The 15,905-nt window shown below is 38.3% G+C and overlaps 1 protein-coding gene across 1 annotated transcript in view; it reads left to right on the plus strand.

Annotated features, from left to right (window-relative positions):
• TNKS2 (tankyrase 2) overlaps positions 1-13,379 on the plus strand; it is a 70,109-nt gene extending 56,730 nt beyond the window's left edge. The window contains exons 24-27 of the mRNA XM_047701846.1: positions 2,345-2,450; positions 6,041-6,227; positions 9,804-9,960; positions 11,012-13,379. Coding sequence (XP_047557802.1) covers positions 2,345-2,450; positions 6,041-6,227; positions 9,804-9,960; positions 11,012-11,074 — 513 coding nt within the window. The 3' untranslated portion in view covers positions 11,075-13,379. The remainder of the gene's footprint in view (positions 1-2,344; positions 2,451-6,040; positions 6,228-9,803; positions 9,961-11,011) is intronic.
• Positions 13,380-15,905: the final 2,526 nt, after the last annotated feature.

The following is a 15,905-nucleotide window of genomic DNA, read 5'->3' on the forward strand; positions in this document are numbered from 1 at the left end:
TGAATTTTAAACTCAAAAGTGAATAGTATCAAACCTTTAATCTGTTTTATATTACTGTTTCAAGAATAATAAACTATTATGAGTATAATATTAGATGTCATATTTTAGAGTTAGTGAATACTGAAACTATTGAGATTGCTTTGTTCATACCGTTAGATGATTTATTCTATTTATTTTTTTTAAAGATTTTATTTATTTATTTGACAGAGAGAGAGTTCACAAGTAGGCAGAGAAGCAGACAGAGAAAGAGAGGGGGAAACAGGCTCCCTGCTGAGCAGAGAGCCCAATGCGGGGCTCGATCCCAGGACCCTGAGACCATGACCTGAGCTGAAAGCAGAGGCTTTAACCCACTGAGCCACCCAGGCGCCCCCCGTTAGATGATTTAAAACAAAAGCACACATTATTCAGGTAAAGGAATCCTACTTCTGGAAGCTCCGTTTTATTAGTTTATATCATAGTGACACCTTGAGATTTCTATTCATGAACATATATAATAATTTTTAATAAGACACAATTATGCATATAACAGGCAAATTTCAGTCAAGTCTGCATTATCTGCAAGTAGTAACAAAATGTATAGAGATTTGTTAAGGGTGAGCGCAGGAGAGAGGATATGTCTTTGATTTTCAAAGTAGTTAAATGTTGAGAAAAGGTATGCTGTTTTAATGCAGGGGCGCCTGGGTGGCTCAGTGGGTTAAAGCCTCTGCTTTTGGCTCCGGTCATGATCCTAGGGTCCTGGGATCGAGCCCCGAATCGGGCTCTCTGCTCAGCAGGGAGCCTGCTTCCTCTTCTCTCTCTCTCTGCCTGCCTCTCTGCCTACTTGTGATCTCTGTCAAATAAATAAATAAAATATTTTAAAAGATATTTTAATGCAATATTTAATGAATTTTTCAATGACAAAACTTCATTTTTGTTTTTGGGGGAGGGGTTTTGGGGGGTTTTTTTGTTTTGTTTTGTTTTTACATAAATGAGATCTCTGTGTCAGTTGTGTTCATTGATTACATCTGTGGTGGTATTTTGAGTTTTTTGAGCCAAGGCTAAAACCACCACCGCCCAGATGTGCTCTGGGACCAGCAAGGGGCTGTAACACCTTGAAACACAGCCAAGAAACAGCTCTAGGATTATGATTTTTAAGCCTAGAAATACTCCAAATGAGGGGTGCCTGGGTGGCTCAGTGGGTTAAGCCTCTGCCTCCGGCTCAGGTCATGATCTCAGGGTCCTGGGGTCGAGCCTTGCGTCGGGCTCTCTGCTCGGTGGGAGCCTGCTTTTCCCTCTCTCTGCCTGCTGCTCTCCCTACTTGTGATTTCTCCGTCTCTGTCAAATAAATAAATAAAATCTTGGGGCGCCTGGGTGGCTCAGTGGGTTAAGCCGCTGCCTTCGGCTCAGGTCATGATCTCAGGGTCCTGGGATCGAGTCCCGCATCGGGCTCTCTGCTCAGCAGGGAGCCTGCTTCCCTCTCTCTCTCTCTCTGCCTGCCTCTCCGTCTACTTGTGATCTCTCTCTGTCAAATAAATAAATAAAATCTTAAAAATAAATAAATAAATAAATAAGTAAATAAAATCTTAAAAGAAAAATAAAAATATGGGCGCCTGGGTGGCTCAGTGGGTTAAAGCCTCTGCCTTCAGCTCAGGTCATGATCCCCCAGGGTCCTGGGATCGAGCCCCACATCGGGCTCTCTGCTCAGCAGGGAGCCTGCTTCCCTTCCTCTCTCTCTCTGCCTACCTCTCTGCTACTTGTGATCTCTGTCAAATAAATAAATAATCTTTTTTTTAAATAATCATAATAATAAGTACTCCAAATGAGACCATCTTTAATGGTTCTCCAAACAAAACTTTTAGGAATTGGAAGAATAGGGAAGAGTAGAGGGTATATCTCTGTGTTTCTGTACATGTCTTAAAAATGGTGTTTGGTGTGGCTATTTCAAATATTTTTAATTAATAACAGATAAAGATGATACTTCGAGCCAGATAAAGCAGGGGGAGGTTGAAAGAAACTGTCTCTTTTTAATATTTATATATAGAACTCCACATACCTGATTGGGAGATGTTTTAGTAATAATTCTAAATTAGAATGGAAGTATTTTAGTCAACAGTATTCCTGACCTTCACATAAGGCTATATGTAGCTTTTTTTCCCTTTGAAGTTTTTGATTTCCAAAATGTAGCTATATTTTTGTCTTTATTTTTGAGACCAAGTATTTTTAGTTGACTGAAATAAAACATAGTTTACATTTCAGAAAAAACTTTTGCCTCTCTACTGGCTGTGTGGACCATTTTAGTTAAGATGAACAAGTAGGTAAGTAATTATGAACTAAGATTTTGATTTTTCTGATTTCTTTTTTATAGATTCAGAAAGTTTGTAACAAGAAATTATGGGAAAGATACACTCACAGGAGAAAAGAAGTTTCTGAAGAAAACCACAACCATGCAAATGAAAGAATGCTGTTTCATGGTAAGATTCCTCTTCTCCGAGGTACCTGGCTGGCTCAGTAGGGAGAGCATGCAACTCTTCATCTCAGGGTTGTGAGTTCAAACCTTACTTTAAAAAATTTTTTTAAAAAGTGTTTTCTTCCCCTATCCTCCTACCATCCTCTTCTACGTTTTTTTTTTTTTTTTTTTAAAGATTTTATTTATTTATTTGACAGAGAGAGATCACAAGTAGGCAGAGAGTCAGGCAGAGAGAGAGGGGGAAGCAGGCTCCCTGCCGAGCAGAGAGTCTGATGCGGGGCTCAATCTCAGGACCCTGAGATCATGACCTGAGCCGAAGGCAGAGGCTTAACCCACTGAGCCACCCAGGTGCCCCCTACATTATTTTTTAATCATGTATGAAATGAGCCTATTTTTCTCATGCCACTTTTTTTTTTTTTTAAGATTTTATTTATTTATTTGACCAAGATCACAAGTAGGCAGAGAGAGAGGGGGAAGCAGGCTCCCTGCTGAGCAGAGAGCCCAATGTGGGGCTCGATCCCAGGACCCTGGGATCATGACCTGCGCTGAAGGCAGAGGCTTTAACCCACTGAGCCACCCAAGTGCCCCCACTCTCTCATGCCACTTTTTAAAAATAAATACTATTTCTCTAAATACTAGATTTATATTTGTATTCCCAACCTTTTTTGAAGTTGTATATTTTATAATGTATTGTTTATAAATAGGATCACATAAGGACAAAATATAGAAATGGAAATGTTGACTATTCATATTTTCCTCTTCTCTTTATATCAAAACTGCATATTACGATCACTCTGAGAAATGGTATATTTTACTTTTAACTAATTGATTGCCTTAAAATTAAAACAAGGTCTGAGGTGCCCCTGGGTGGCTCAGTCATTAAGCATCGGACTCTTCACTTTGGCTCAGGTCATGATCTCAGGAGGCCAAGCCCCAGTTGGGCTCTGTCTCCACTGAGTGTGGAGACTACCTAAGAGTCTCTCTCGCTCTCTCTCACTCTCACAAAAATAAAAGTAAAATGAAACAAGGTCTGAAAATCGCCTCAGAAGACCATATACATCCTGTTCTGCCTTTGATTCTAAGTATCAAAACTACAAATAAGTAAATAGAATCCTTTTTAAAAAGGGGGGGGTGTCGCTTGGGTGGCTCAGTCGTTAAGCTGCTACCTTCAGTTCAAGTCATGATCCTGGAGTCCAGGAATTGAGCCCCAAATCAGGCTCCCTGCTCAGCAGGGAGTCTGCTTCTCCCTCTGCCCTTCATCCTGCTTGTGCTCTCTCAAATAAATAAGTAAAATCTTTAAAAAAACAAACAAACAAACAAAAAACTACATTTAACTTCATTGTGTTAAAAGAGCCATTATCAGTCAAGGGTGCCTGGCTGGCTCAGTCAGTAGAGCAAGTGATTTCTTAATCTTGGTTTCCTGAGTTCAAGCGCCATTTTAGGGATGGAGATTACTTTTAAAAATAAATAAATCTTTTTTTTTTTTTTTTAAGCCATTTTTATAATTGAACTTAGGGAATTTTCAGAGAACTTAACGTAGAATTGAGAGCAACTTTATTTTTGAAATTTCCTGAGTTTTTTTATGTTGCAAACTAACAGATTTTGGTTGGTCTTTCTTTTTTTCTAAGCAGTGTGGAGCCCAACGTGGGGCCTGAACCCACAACCCTGAGACCAAGACCCAAGCTGAGATCAAGGGTCAGACGTCCAACTTAACTGAGCCACCCAGGCACCCCAGTCTTTCAAATTTATAGCAAAGATGAATGTAGATAGTAATACAGTGTTTATCAAGTCTTCAAGCACATAGTAGTCCCATCTGTTTTTTTATTTGGCTTTGATTGCAGAAGATTTTTTATAGACCTATAAAGTTCTATAGAACACAGCATTTTAATTTCACAATCCTTTGGAAGAGTGGCTATAGCAAACTGAATTGGTACATAATATCTAAATAACATTTCTCATTCTGAAATCCTAAAAATCATTATGATAATCCCTTGTCACAGAGTATGATTTATTTATGTACTCACTTGATAAAATGAATGATTTATCTATTTTATAATATAAATGATTTTGGTTTTTCCAAATTAATTCAAATAAGTGATTCTGTCCTTCAGTATATCTACAGAGTGGAATTCAGCATATTTTCCCATCCTTTTATGAACAGGGACACTAATCTTGATGAATCAGTGAACTGTTATATTGGCTTTCCCCAGCACCCACCCCTCACCCTACTCTCTGGCCTGGTTCCCATGACTACCTCCTTCCCTTTGGCTAAGCTCTTCTTGGCACACATGCAAGGAACAGGGAGAAAGTAGTCAGTATGCAGAGAACAAAGAACACACCACATTTGCAGATAGAATTTGGTATAATGGGATGACAGGCAGAGAAGTGGAAGGATGGGAGAGAAGAGTTATAAAGAAGAGAACAGGGGCGCCTGAGTGGAGCAGTCAGTTAAGCCTCCAATTCTGGGTTTTGGCTCAGGTTATAATCTCAGGATCATGAAATCAAGCCCCATGTAGAGCTTCATGCAGAGTCTGCTTAACACTATCTCTTCCTCTCCCCATTACCCCCCCCACACACACACACACACATACACCTGCATGCGCTCATGCTCACTTGCTCGGTCTCTTTCTCTCTCCCTCTCAAGTAAGTAAATCCTTAAAAAAAAAAAAAAGAAGAAGAAGAAGAAGTGAATGAACATGACAAAACCACATTGGGGATCCCTGGACAGCTCAGTCAATTAAGTGTCTGCCTTTGGCTCAGGCCATGATCCCAGGATACTTGGATAGAGTCCCATATTGGGCTTCTTGCTCAGCAGGGAGCCTGATTCTCCTTCTGGGTGCTTTTCCCTCTGCCTGCCACTGCCCCTTCTTGTCTTTCTCTCTCTCTCTCTGGCAAATAAATAAAGTCCTTTTAAAAAAATAAAGGGGTACCTGGGTGGCTCAGTCAGTTAAGCATCTGCCTTCGGCTCAGGTCCTGATCCCGGCGTCCTGGGACCAAGTCCCACATTGGGCTCCCTGCTTAGCGGGGAGGTGCTTTTCCCTCTCCCTCTGCCTGCCACTCCCCCTGCTTGTGCTCACACTGTCTCTCTCTCTGTCAAATAAATAACATCTTTAAAAAAAAAAAAAAAAAGACCACTTTGGCCACTTTTGATACCTAAAAAATGTACACAGATGTGAGTGTCAGTGTAAGACTTAATTGCACTCACCACTGCTATATTAGGTAAATTGTGTGAAACTCTTGGTTCTGGATTTATATGGATTTGGGGTCTGGAATTTAATAACTTTAACATTGGTATTTCAAGTAATCTTTCCTTTTTCTAGTTGAATCTGTGCGTGTCTTTTTTTTTTTTTTTTTTTTTGGACATCTCATCCACCACCTTACTAGAAACAGCAGTTGGTATTAGCAGGTCTTCTAAAATAGTTATTTATTCTAACGGCATAAACTAGCTGACAGTTAACTTGTTATACTTGTTTTTTTATATTCTTTATTGTGGTATTCAGGTATGTCTGTTTAGGAATTTAACTTCAAAGAACGTTTCATTTTATTTTTCTTCAAAGATAATTTTAAATTGTTACTTACCTACATGTATTTTAGGATCTCCCTTTGTGAATGCAATTATCCATAAAGGCTTCGATGAAAGGCATGCCTACATAGGTGGCATGTTTGGAGCTGGGATTTATTTTGCTGAAAACTCTTCAAAAAGCAATCAGTATGTTTATGGAATTGGAGGAGGTACTGGGTGTCCAGTTCATAAAGACAGATCTTGTTATGTTTGCCACAGGTAAGAAATTACTTGTTCTCATTTTGTTTATTTAAATTCAGTTAATTAAATATAATGTATTATTTGTTTCAGGGTTATAGGTCTGTGATTCATAAATCTTATATAATACCCAGTGCTCATTACAGCACATACCCTTCCCAGCGTCCATGACCCGGTTACCCCATCCCTCACCCCTTCCCTTCCAGTAATCCTCAGTTTGCTTCCTATGATTAAGAGTCTCTTATAGTTTGTCTCCCCCCTCTGGTTTGTCTTGTTTCATTTTTTCCTCTCTTCCCCTCTGATCCTCTCTCTTATTTCTTAAGTTCTCATTTATTTGGTAAGAACTGGTTTCATATTTGAAATTTGGAGAGAAGGGCATCCTCTTGGACAACTTTAGAAATCCAAGCTAGGAATGTTTCAGGTTGTTTTTGGCCCTCTCACCAGTTATAATTATAGCTAGTATTTATTAAATAATCTGTATAGGACAAGCACAGTTCTGAGCAGTTGACCTATTTAAATCATTTAATCATTGGAACACCTAGTGTTTTAAAGAATATGGAATAGACAGTATCTTTGGACTTGAGAGATTTTATTGTGTCTCTTAAATATTATAGGAGTGTAGATTTTTTTCAAAATACGTTATTCAAGGAGCACCTGGATGGCTCAGTCAGTTAAGTGTCTGACTCTTGATTCTGGCCCAAATCATGATCCTCAAGCCCCATGTTAGACTCCATTGGGTGTGGAGCTGCTTAAGATTCTCTCCCTCTCCCTCTGCCCCTCCCACTCCCATTTAAAGTTTTGTGGAGGGGGCGTTTTTTTAATAAGAGAGAGCACATGCGAGAAAGATCACAAAGGAGAGGGAGAAGCAGACCCACAGCTGATGAGGGAGCCTGATGTGGAGCTCAGTCGCAGGACTCTGAGCCAAAGGCAGACCCTTAACCAACTAAGCCCCCCAGACCCCTGCTCCTCCTATTTAAATAGACAGAACTCAAATGCTAAAATGGCATTACTTGCCAAGCCTACTTATTTCATAGCAATGCATGAGGGAGTCTCTCTTCTGCTGTGATAGGATCCTAGAATCTTCAATTTACGATATTACAACTTGAAAAGTTATCACAAAACACATCAATCCCTTTTAAAAAGTACATTAATATCAAATAACTACTTTGTACTTTCTTTCTCCACTTTTTAGTTACCCTGGTCTAATAGCTCAGTTGTTAAAATCATTTAGATAACTTGCCCCTGTTAATAAACTCCTCATAGGTAAGCACAAATTATCTTTTGCCATTGGAAAAATTGAGTAAAATTAATTATTGCAGTTTATTCTGTAGTTAGGGCGTTTCTATACAAATCTAGAACGGGGCGCCTGGGTGGCTCAGCGGGTTAAAGCCTCTGCCTTCGGCTCAGGTAATGACCTCAGGGTTCTAGGCTTGGGCCCCTGCATCGGGCTCTTTGCTCAGCAGGGAGCCTGCTTCCCTTCCTCTCTCTCTGCCTTCCTCTCTGCCTACTTGTTATCTCTGTCTGTCAAATAAATAAATAAAATCTTAAAAAAAAATTTTAAAAAAGCCTAGAACAATCTTCATCAAACATTAGCAGACAAGAGAATCATTTAGAGGGCTTGCTAAAACACAGATTCCTAAGTCCTGCCTGCTCAGTTGCTGATTTAGTAGGTCTGGGATGAAGCACAAGAACTTGAATTTCTGCTGAGCTCCGGGGTGGTGATGTTTTCTGATCAATGATCTAGAAGAAAGCCCTGGAGCACTAGTTCTCAGCCTTGGTGACACATTGGTATCACCTGGGGAGCTTTAAAAACTACTGATGCGGATGTCCCACCCTCAGAGAATCTCTCACAATTTCTGGGCATTGGGATTTTTTTTTTTTTTTTTTTTTTAAGTCTTCCCAGCTGATTGTGAAAGGTTGCCAAGTAAAGAACTGCAATCTTGGAGGAAAACAAGGTCTTTTTTTATATTACCCTTGTTTTCCCCTTAAATTTAGACTTGTGTAGGCGCCTGAAGTCAGCCCTTCTGGGCATGAACTCCCATCCTCTTCTGTTTTAGATCATAAATTAATTGGAGAGGTTAAAAGGCTTATAATTTCTTGAGTCTATAAATTGAACTCTGCTGTCACATTATCTGGAGGTGAAAGTTCTGAGTACTTTCTCTTTAACTCATAGTTAAAATAGTTCTGATTATATTAAGTAGTATTTTACAGTCTTGCAAACTGTCTTTGGAACAGAAAGGTTGGTTCTCTACAAATAATTTATTAACTTAAGACTTTGGTGTTTGGGTTACCACAGGGCTGATCGTAACTATAATAGAAATCTACTAGAAATGCTAAGGCTTCCAACAAGCATATTTAGAATAAAAAGTATAGGTAGCCTCTCTTCTTTGGAGAACAGAATCAACTGGCTCACCAAAATCTTTTCTCCTCTGAAAAACAAAGAAGAGAAACCATTAAGTAATTTTTAAAAAAAAGGGTTCAGGGGCGCCTGGGTGGCTTAGTGAGTTAAAGCCTCTGCCTTCGGCTCGGGTCATGATCCCAGGGTTCTGGGATCGAGCCCCACATCGGGCTCTCTGCTCAGCGGGGGGCCTGCTTCCTCCTCTCTCTCTCTCTGCCTGCCTCTGCCTACTTGTGATCTCTCTCTGTCAAATAAATAAATAAAATCTTTTTTTTAAAAAAAAGGGTTCATTGGAAATAAGGAAGGTCAGTCATACACCTGAAGGGATTGGGAGAGTAAATCTCCTCAAATTTCTGATAAGGGAAAACTATTTGAAGAATTAACATTTTAGCTGAAACCTAAAAAAATGAGTCGTAGTTAAGAGTGGCAGAAATAGGTACCATTCTCTGTGGTAAAGGAAGTGGTATGTATGATGCCCGTGAGGTTCAGAAAGTTGGCCTGTGTGAAGAAAGGAAATTAATGCTCCTGGTGCACAATGAACACGAAGTAAGATTTGAGAATTTAGAGCCATTGTAAGCAATTTGGGTTTTCTTCCAAGTACACTAAGTAGCCTTTACAAAGTTTCAAGCAGTAAAATGATGTGATTTGATTAATGTTTTATGTGTTGGGTTGTTGTTTTTTTTTTTTAGATAACTGGTTGCTTGGATGGAAAATAGTTTAGCTAGGAATTAGAGGAGAAATAGAAGTTCAGAGGCCATTATTCCCAGTCCAAATAAAAATTTTGGTGATTTGAATTTAACAGTAGCAATAGAATTAAGAAAATGAATTTCAAATGCATTTTGAAGGTAAAATCAATTAGACTTGATTAGTTGGATAGATGTCCATCTTTGCAAGCTACTTTGTGGGAGCTTCCTAAATCCCCTTCTTCCCACTTGGGCTATGGTTTGTGCTTTTCCTCTGGGTACCGACGAGAGCAGAGTTTCCATCTCTATGAAGTTGTTACATTTTCAGTTTATATAGTTAAAATAAGAATTAAAGTGGCAAATTCATTAATGAGAGTAGAAGACATTCCTGCAAAGTTCTTTTAAGGATGAAATAACCAACAACTCTGTATAAATACACTAAAAAGCTTACGCACTGTACAGAAATAAAACTGCCGTGTACTGCCTTGTCGTCAGGGAGATCTTTTCATGTTACAGGCAGCTGCTCTTTTGCCGGGTAACCTTGGGAAAGTCTTTCCTGCAGTTCAGTGCAATGAAAATGGCACATTCTCCTCCAGGACATCACTCAGTCACTGGTCGACCCAGCGTGAACGGTCTAGCATTAGCTGAGTATGTTATTTACAGAGGAGAACAGGTAATTCAGTTTTATTTGTTCATCTTCAGAATGATTTAGAGCCATACTTTAATAAACTCTTCTTACTACTCTCTTAAATTGACAAGGCATATTGCCTTAAGAACTGGGCTGGGTTTTTTTTTTTTAACTTCTATTTGGAAATAATTTCAGATTCATGGAAAAGTAGCAAAAATAATAGAGAATTCCCATATACCCTTTGCCCCGATTTTCCCAATGTTAATATTTTATCATTCTCCCTCGTTTGTATGAATACAGATTTTTCTCCTGACCTGCTTGAGAGGACATTGTAGGCTTGCTGTGTAGCCTTAAATGGTTCAATGTGTATTTCCCAAAAACAAGGACATTCTCTTTTAAAATTATCAACATTGGGAAGATAACACTGATAGAATATCATCTTACAGACTTTATTCAGATTTTGCCAATTTTGGTGGATCTTTTTTCCGTTTTTTAACCTTCCATAAAATATAATTAATCAGAATCTTGTATTTAGTAGTTAACCTGTCCGTAGCAGAGAAACATACAATTCTCTCCTGCTCTTAGTGACACAGATGCAGTCAGAAGCATCTCTAGAGCAGTGTTCTGAACTGAGGATACGTACCAGGATCTCCTCAGTTATTAAAAACAAACATGGATACCTGGATGGCTCAGTGGGTTAAAGCCTCTGCCTTCGGCTCAGGTGTTGATCTCAGGGTCCTGGGATCGAGTCCTGCCTTGGGCTCTCTGCTCAGCAGGGAGCCTGCTTCCCCCTCTCTCTCTGCCTCCCTGTCTGCCTACTTGTGATCTCTGTCTGTCAAATAAATAAATAATATCTTTTTTAAAAAAAGAAAAGAAATTTTAAAAAACCACATGCTTAGGATTCATCCTAGACCTGCTGATTCGGAACCTAAGAGGGTTTGGAATTAAGATAAGGATGTTTTAAGAAAATGCCCAAAGAGGAGTCTGATCCACACATTAATTTAGAACCTCTTCTCTAAAGATTAGGAATTCTTATGGTAAAATCACCTTTCAAAAAATTTGTTTACCAACATTTAAATTAATCTTTCTCTTCCAGGCTTATCCTGAATATTTAATTACTTACCAGATTATGAGGCCTGAAGGTATGGTTGATGGATAAATAGTTGTTTTAGGAAGCTAAATCCACTGAACCTAATAAAATCATCTAAGCAGCTGGTGGCCTCTTAAGTTCTACTCCTTCGCTGAGAAATACCATCTTGTCCACAAGCCTGTGACAGAAGGATAACAAATGTGAAAGAAGTTTAACGTTCTGACTTGATAAAGCTTTAATAATGTACAGTGTTTTCTAAATATTTCCTGTTTTTCAGCACTTTAACAGATGCCATTCCAGGTTAAACTGGGTTTGTCTGTACTAAGTTATAAACAAAGTTAACTTGAATCTTTTATAGGTTATGCATTGATTCTAACAGAAACTGTAATCCCCTCCACAGAACTCATTTTACTAATACAGCACTGTGTTCTTTAAAACACAGCATTTACACTGAATACAATTTCATTTGTAAAACTGTAAATAAGAGCTTTTGTACTAGCCCAGTATTTATTTACATTGCTTTGTAATATAAATCTACTGTTTCAGAACTGCAGCGGTTTACACATTTTTTCATACGTACTGCACATCTGTATTTCATCTTGCATCATCATGACTGAGTGAACTTAACATCTGATTCCAGAGGCTATGGTTGAGCTGTTAGCAAAGACTTTGTCAGTTGGGAAAGATTGATTTATCAGATTTAATTAGCTGATGGAAGCATTTATCTCTCATTAGAAATCTTTCCCATTGAAGAACTTACTTCATGAAGACTCTGGGGATTTAATTTGTGATTACCTTTTATGTATAAGACACATTCCAAAGAGCTCAATGAACGTCCTGATGATTAAAGACACTTCTTTACTGGCCTCAAACTCTGGGTTTCACATTGGAAAATTTTCTCATTTCATTTTGTGAAAGAGCAAGTGCTTTTTTATTTCAGAGGCTGCATCCTGCCACTGAGCAATTAATTACAGGATTCTTTTTGTCGAGTGTAAATAGGAAGGTACATTTCAGAGGTAGGAAGAGGAATCCTGAATAATTTCTGTTCTAATTACCCTAAATTGAAAGGGGAAAAAAAGGAAATGAGAGGGGGTCATTTTTTTTGTCCTAAGTATTTTTTTCTTGTTCTTCTTCCTTGGTCTCACTATTACAGTCAATCTGTACACCATAGGTAAGCTGAACCCAGAACCATGAAACAAATATAAGTGTCTCACTTCTCTCCAGGTCATCTTCATGGGCAGGTGCTGTAACACGGTGCTTCCTGGTCCTGGATAGCTTCATTGTGACATTCACAGTCACTTGGAAATACGCTGTGTGTGTGCACTATATGGTGACAGGCCTGTTGGGCAGCTGTGGAGGGAAGTGCTGTCCCGTAAAATGCCATTCCTGTTTTCTAAAGGAAAACTGTGTTTTCCATGAAATCAGCTAAAGCTTCTTGGCCCAGAGACATGAATTAGAGCAGTGTATTTGTTGACTCTAGCTGCCTCAAGAGGCAAGGCAGGTTTTTACCGACTTAAGTCTCTGTAAGTGACAGTGTTCCCCTTCACTCTCTGTACCAGTTCACTTTTGTTTTACATTTTACCCCATCTCTAAATTACCTGGCTCTTTGCAGTAACTTGTACATAAAGTGCTAGAAAATCATGTTTCTTGTCCTAAGTAAGAGTTAATCAGACTAAATGCATATCTGGAGTTGTTTCTATGATGTAAATTGTGATCATATTCCTGACCTTGAAGTGCTTTTATACAGCTCTCTAATAATTGCAATTATGATCCTGAAGTAATTTCTTGGAACACAAATGAAGTATGCCAAATTTTATATAATTTTTCAGATTCTGGAATCATCCAGGTTTTATAATTAGAAGATAATGAGATGAGTTAATGGAATTTATATTTACATGACCATATCTCCCAACTTTGACCCCATAACACGCCCCTTGTAAGTGAATCTGGAATTGGTTATCATGTAAAGTCATCAGGTCTCTGAGTTTATGACTGTAGCCTGTGTTGTTTCATCTAATCCATTGCTTAATTACTGTGTTGTTTTCCTATGAATGATTACATTGTGGTTAATATGTTAGCATGGCAATATTTTCAGATAGCTTTTTGTTTGTTGGCTGTTTCGGGGGGTTGGGGGTGGTTTGGAGGATTTTTTTTGGAGTTTTTGCATGAATATCTTACTTTATAATGATGGAATTGCTTTTTCTTTTGTCTTGTGATTTTGCTTTTTTTTCTTTTTCTTTTTTTTTTTTTGAAGTGAGATTTAACTTTGTGTGAGTAGTACTATTATATCCATCTTGGGTGTCTTACTTGTACTGTATCACATTCCATACCCTCATTTAATTCTTAATAAAGTGTTTATTTGTTTTTCTGGTTAGCATGGTAATTACTGGAATAGTATAAATGTGTTGAATGGTCTTTGAGAAAATGGATTAAGATTACAATAAACCACAATTTCAGGAAAACAATGTAGTTCTGCGTCTAACAGTGATAGAGTGCAGTTTAAAGTTTAAAATTTTGAATGTTGTGACCATAACCTATTCAGATGCTTTAAGATGGAAGTAGCTATAAGATGCTTTCAGAAATTTAATCCAATACAAGTTTTGGCAAACCTCGAAGCTTATTGCTGGGTAATCTGTCTTCTAAAAAGGAATGTATTTTTTTGTTTGTTTTTGCTTCAAGTAGGTCTTGACCCAGTGGGGTCTTGAACTCATGACTCCAAGATCAAGAGTTGCATGCTCTACTGATGAGCCAGCCAGGCACCCCTAAAAAAAAACTTCATAAATTTTAAAATCTCGGAGCACTTGAGTTGCTCAGTAGGTTAAGTGTCTGCCTTCAGCTCAGTTCATGATCCCAGGGTCCTGGGATAGAGTCCCACATTGGCTTCTTGCTCAGCAGGGAGCCTGCTTCTCCAGCTGCCTGACACTCCCCACTGCTTGTGCACTCTCTCGCTCACTCTCGCTCTATCTCAGGCATATAAAATCTTCAAAAAAAAATTTTTTTTAATCTTAAAGTTAGTGGTATTTATTACTCTTAAAAGAAAGTACACTAATGTATTTTAGATTTCAGTAAGTGTTTTTGTGTATGTGATCAGTTCTCTGCTTTCCATGATAAAATAATGGTGCAGATAACCCATGAGTCATTTGCTTTGAAAGAATTTTCAGCAGCTCTATGGTACTGTATCAATTAGGATACTATTAAAGTGCTTGCTAGGTCTTAAGCATCCCACTGCCTGATACGATCCAGTTGTTTGCTGGGTGGTGAGGAAAGAAAACATGTAAATAAATTTCCATAAGCTTTTATAATTAGTATTCCAACTAGAGTTACAGAGGAAGCAAGTAGTAGTACCCAATCTTCACCAGGAAAATGGTCAGATTTTTATAAAGTTAGACCATAATGTGACCTCACTCTCTGCTCAATCCGCAGCCCCCATTCTGCCACCTCTTTTTCATGCGTACTCCTTAGGCAGACTCTGACCTAAAATACTTAACTATACCTTTTTTTTTTTTTCCGTTTTTATTTCAGTTCTAGTTAGTTAACATATAGTATAGTATTGGCTTCAATTACACCCTTTTAGGAGGTTCTTGCTCCCCACAGAGAAGCCACCATTGTCAGAAGTATCGTTCTACTTCATCATCCACCCACAGTTGTCCTCCCCAGAGTCCCCTCATATGGTCTGCCAGTAGAGCAGTGCCACAGAGTTCTGCAGGAGGAGCTGGTCTGCATACTCTTTGGTACCAACCCATGGAGAGATGAAAACAAAACTGACAGGACAATTTTGTAACAATTTGACATTGCTACAATGTTTTTAATTTCTTAAACAAAAATACTGGTCTGCAGCAAATTGGAAGTTAGGAGGAAGAAAAAACTGACCCTTCACAGAGAATTTGAAATAGGAAAAATACGTTTCGTGAACCCCATACCTATCACTTAGCACATCCTGGCACATAGTAAGTAGTTCCTTAGTAAATTTTTGTTGTGTAACTAAATTAATAGTCATCAAGTGATTGGGCTCTAGGGTCGGATAGATACCCTGTCCTTCACCAACTATGCAACCTTAAATTATATAACCTTTATAGTACTCCTAGGATTGTTTAGAAAACTGAATGATGTTCTGTGTGTGCCACTAAGTTATGTAGTTGGTAATGACTGGTTATTGTAACTAATATTACTGTTTCCTAGGATGCTCCAGGACTAGTGGTTGAATGTCCTCAGTTGTCATGCAAATATGGAACGTAGAATTTTAAAACAGCAAGAATTACTAACCATTGATCCTTCAAGGTTCAGATAAAAATCTTTAAAAGCTCAAAATGTTAAGCATATTGGGGGAACCAGGTGGTGGGTAATAGAGAGGGCACGGATTGCATGCAGCACTGGTTGTGGTACAAAAACAATGAATACTGTTACGCTGAATATAAATTTTTAAAAAATTAAAAATAAATAAATAATTAAATGTTAAGCATATATATCTTCAGATGCTCAAGAATCTCAGTTTGAAAATTACTGATTAAAAAAAAAAAAGAAAGAAAATTACTGATGAAAGCACACAGACACTTCTGGCAACCTTGTTGGGGAACCCATAGGCCAAGCTGAATCACATTCCTGCAATACAGAAAAAACAAAGGGACTCATGGTCAAAAATCAAAAACCATCCATTGTGAGCACAAGTCAGCAGAACATAATCTTGGAGGATTAGCACCCCCACAAACTTAAAATAGTAGAATAACTATGGAATAAAAATGGTCACAATGATTGGAGCAAGGGAAGAAAGCATAAAACCCATTAGAAAAGACACTATGAAAAAGGCAAAATACATATGAAAAGCTAAGTCTTTTGGAACTAAAAAGTATAATTAGTGAAATTAACGCAGTGGACAGATTAAGCCACAGATTGGGCATATCTG

Source organism: Lutra lutra, chromosome 14 (assembly GCF_902655055.1).
Source record: "Lutra lutra chromosome 14, mLutLut1.2, whole genome shotgun sequence".
Classification (NCBI taxonomy): domain Eukaryota; kingdom Metazoa; phylum Chordata; class Mammalia; order Carnivora; family Mustelidae; genus Lutra; species Lutra lutra.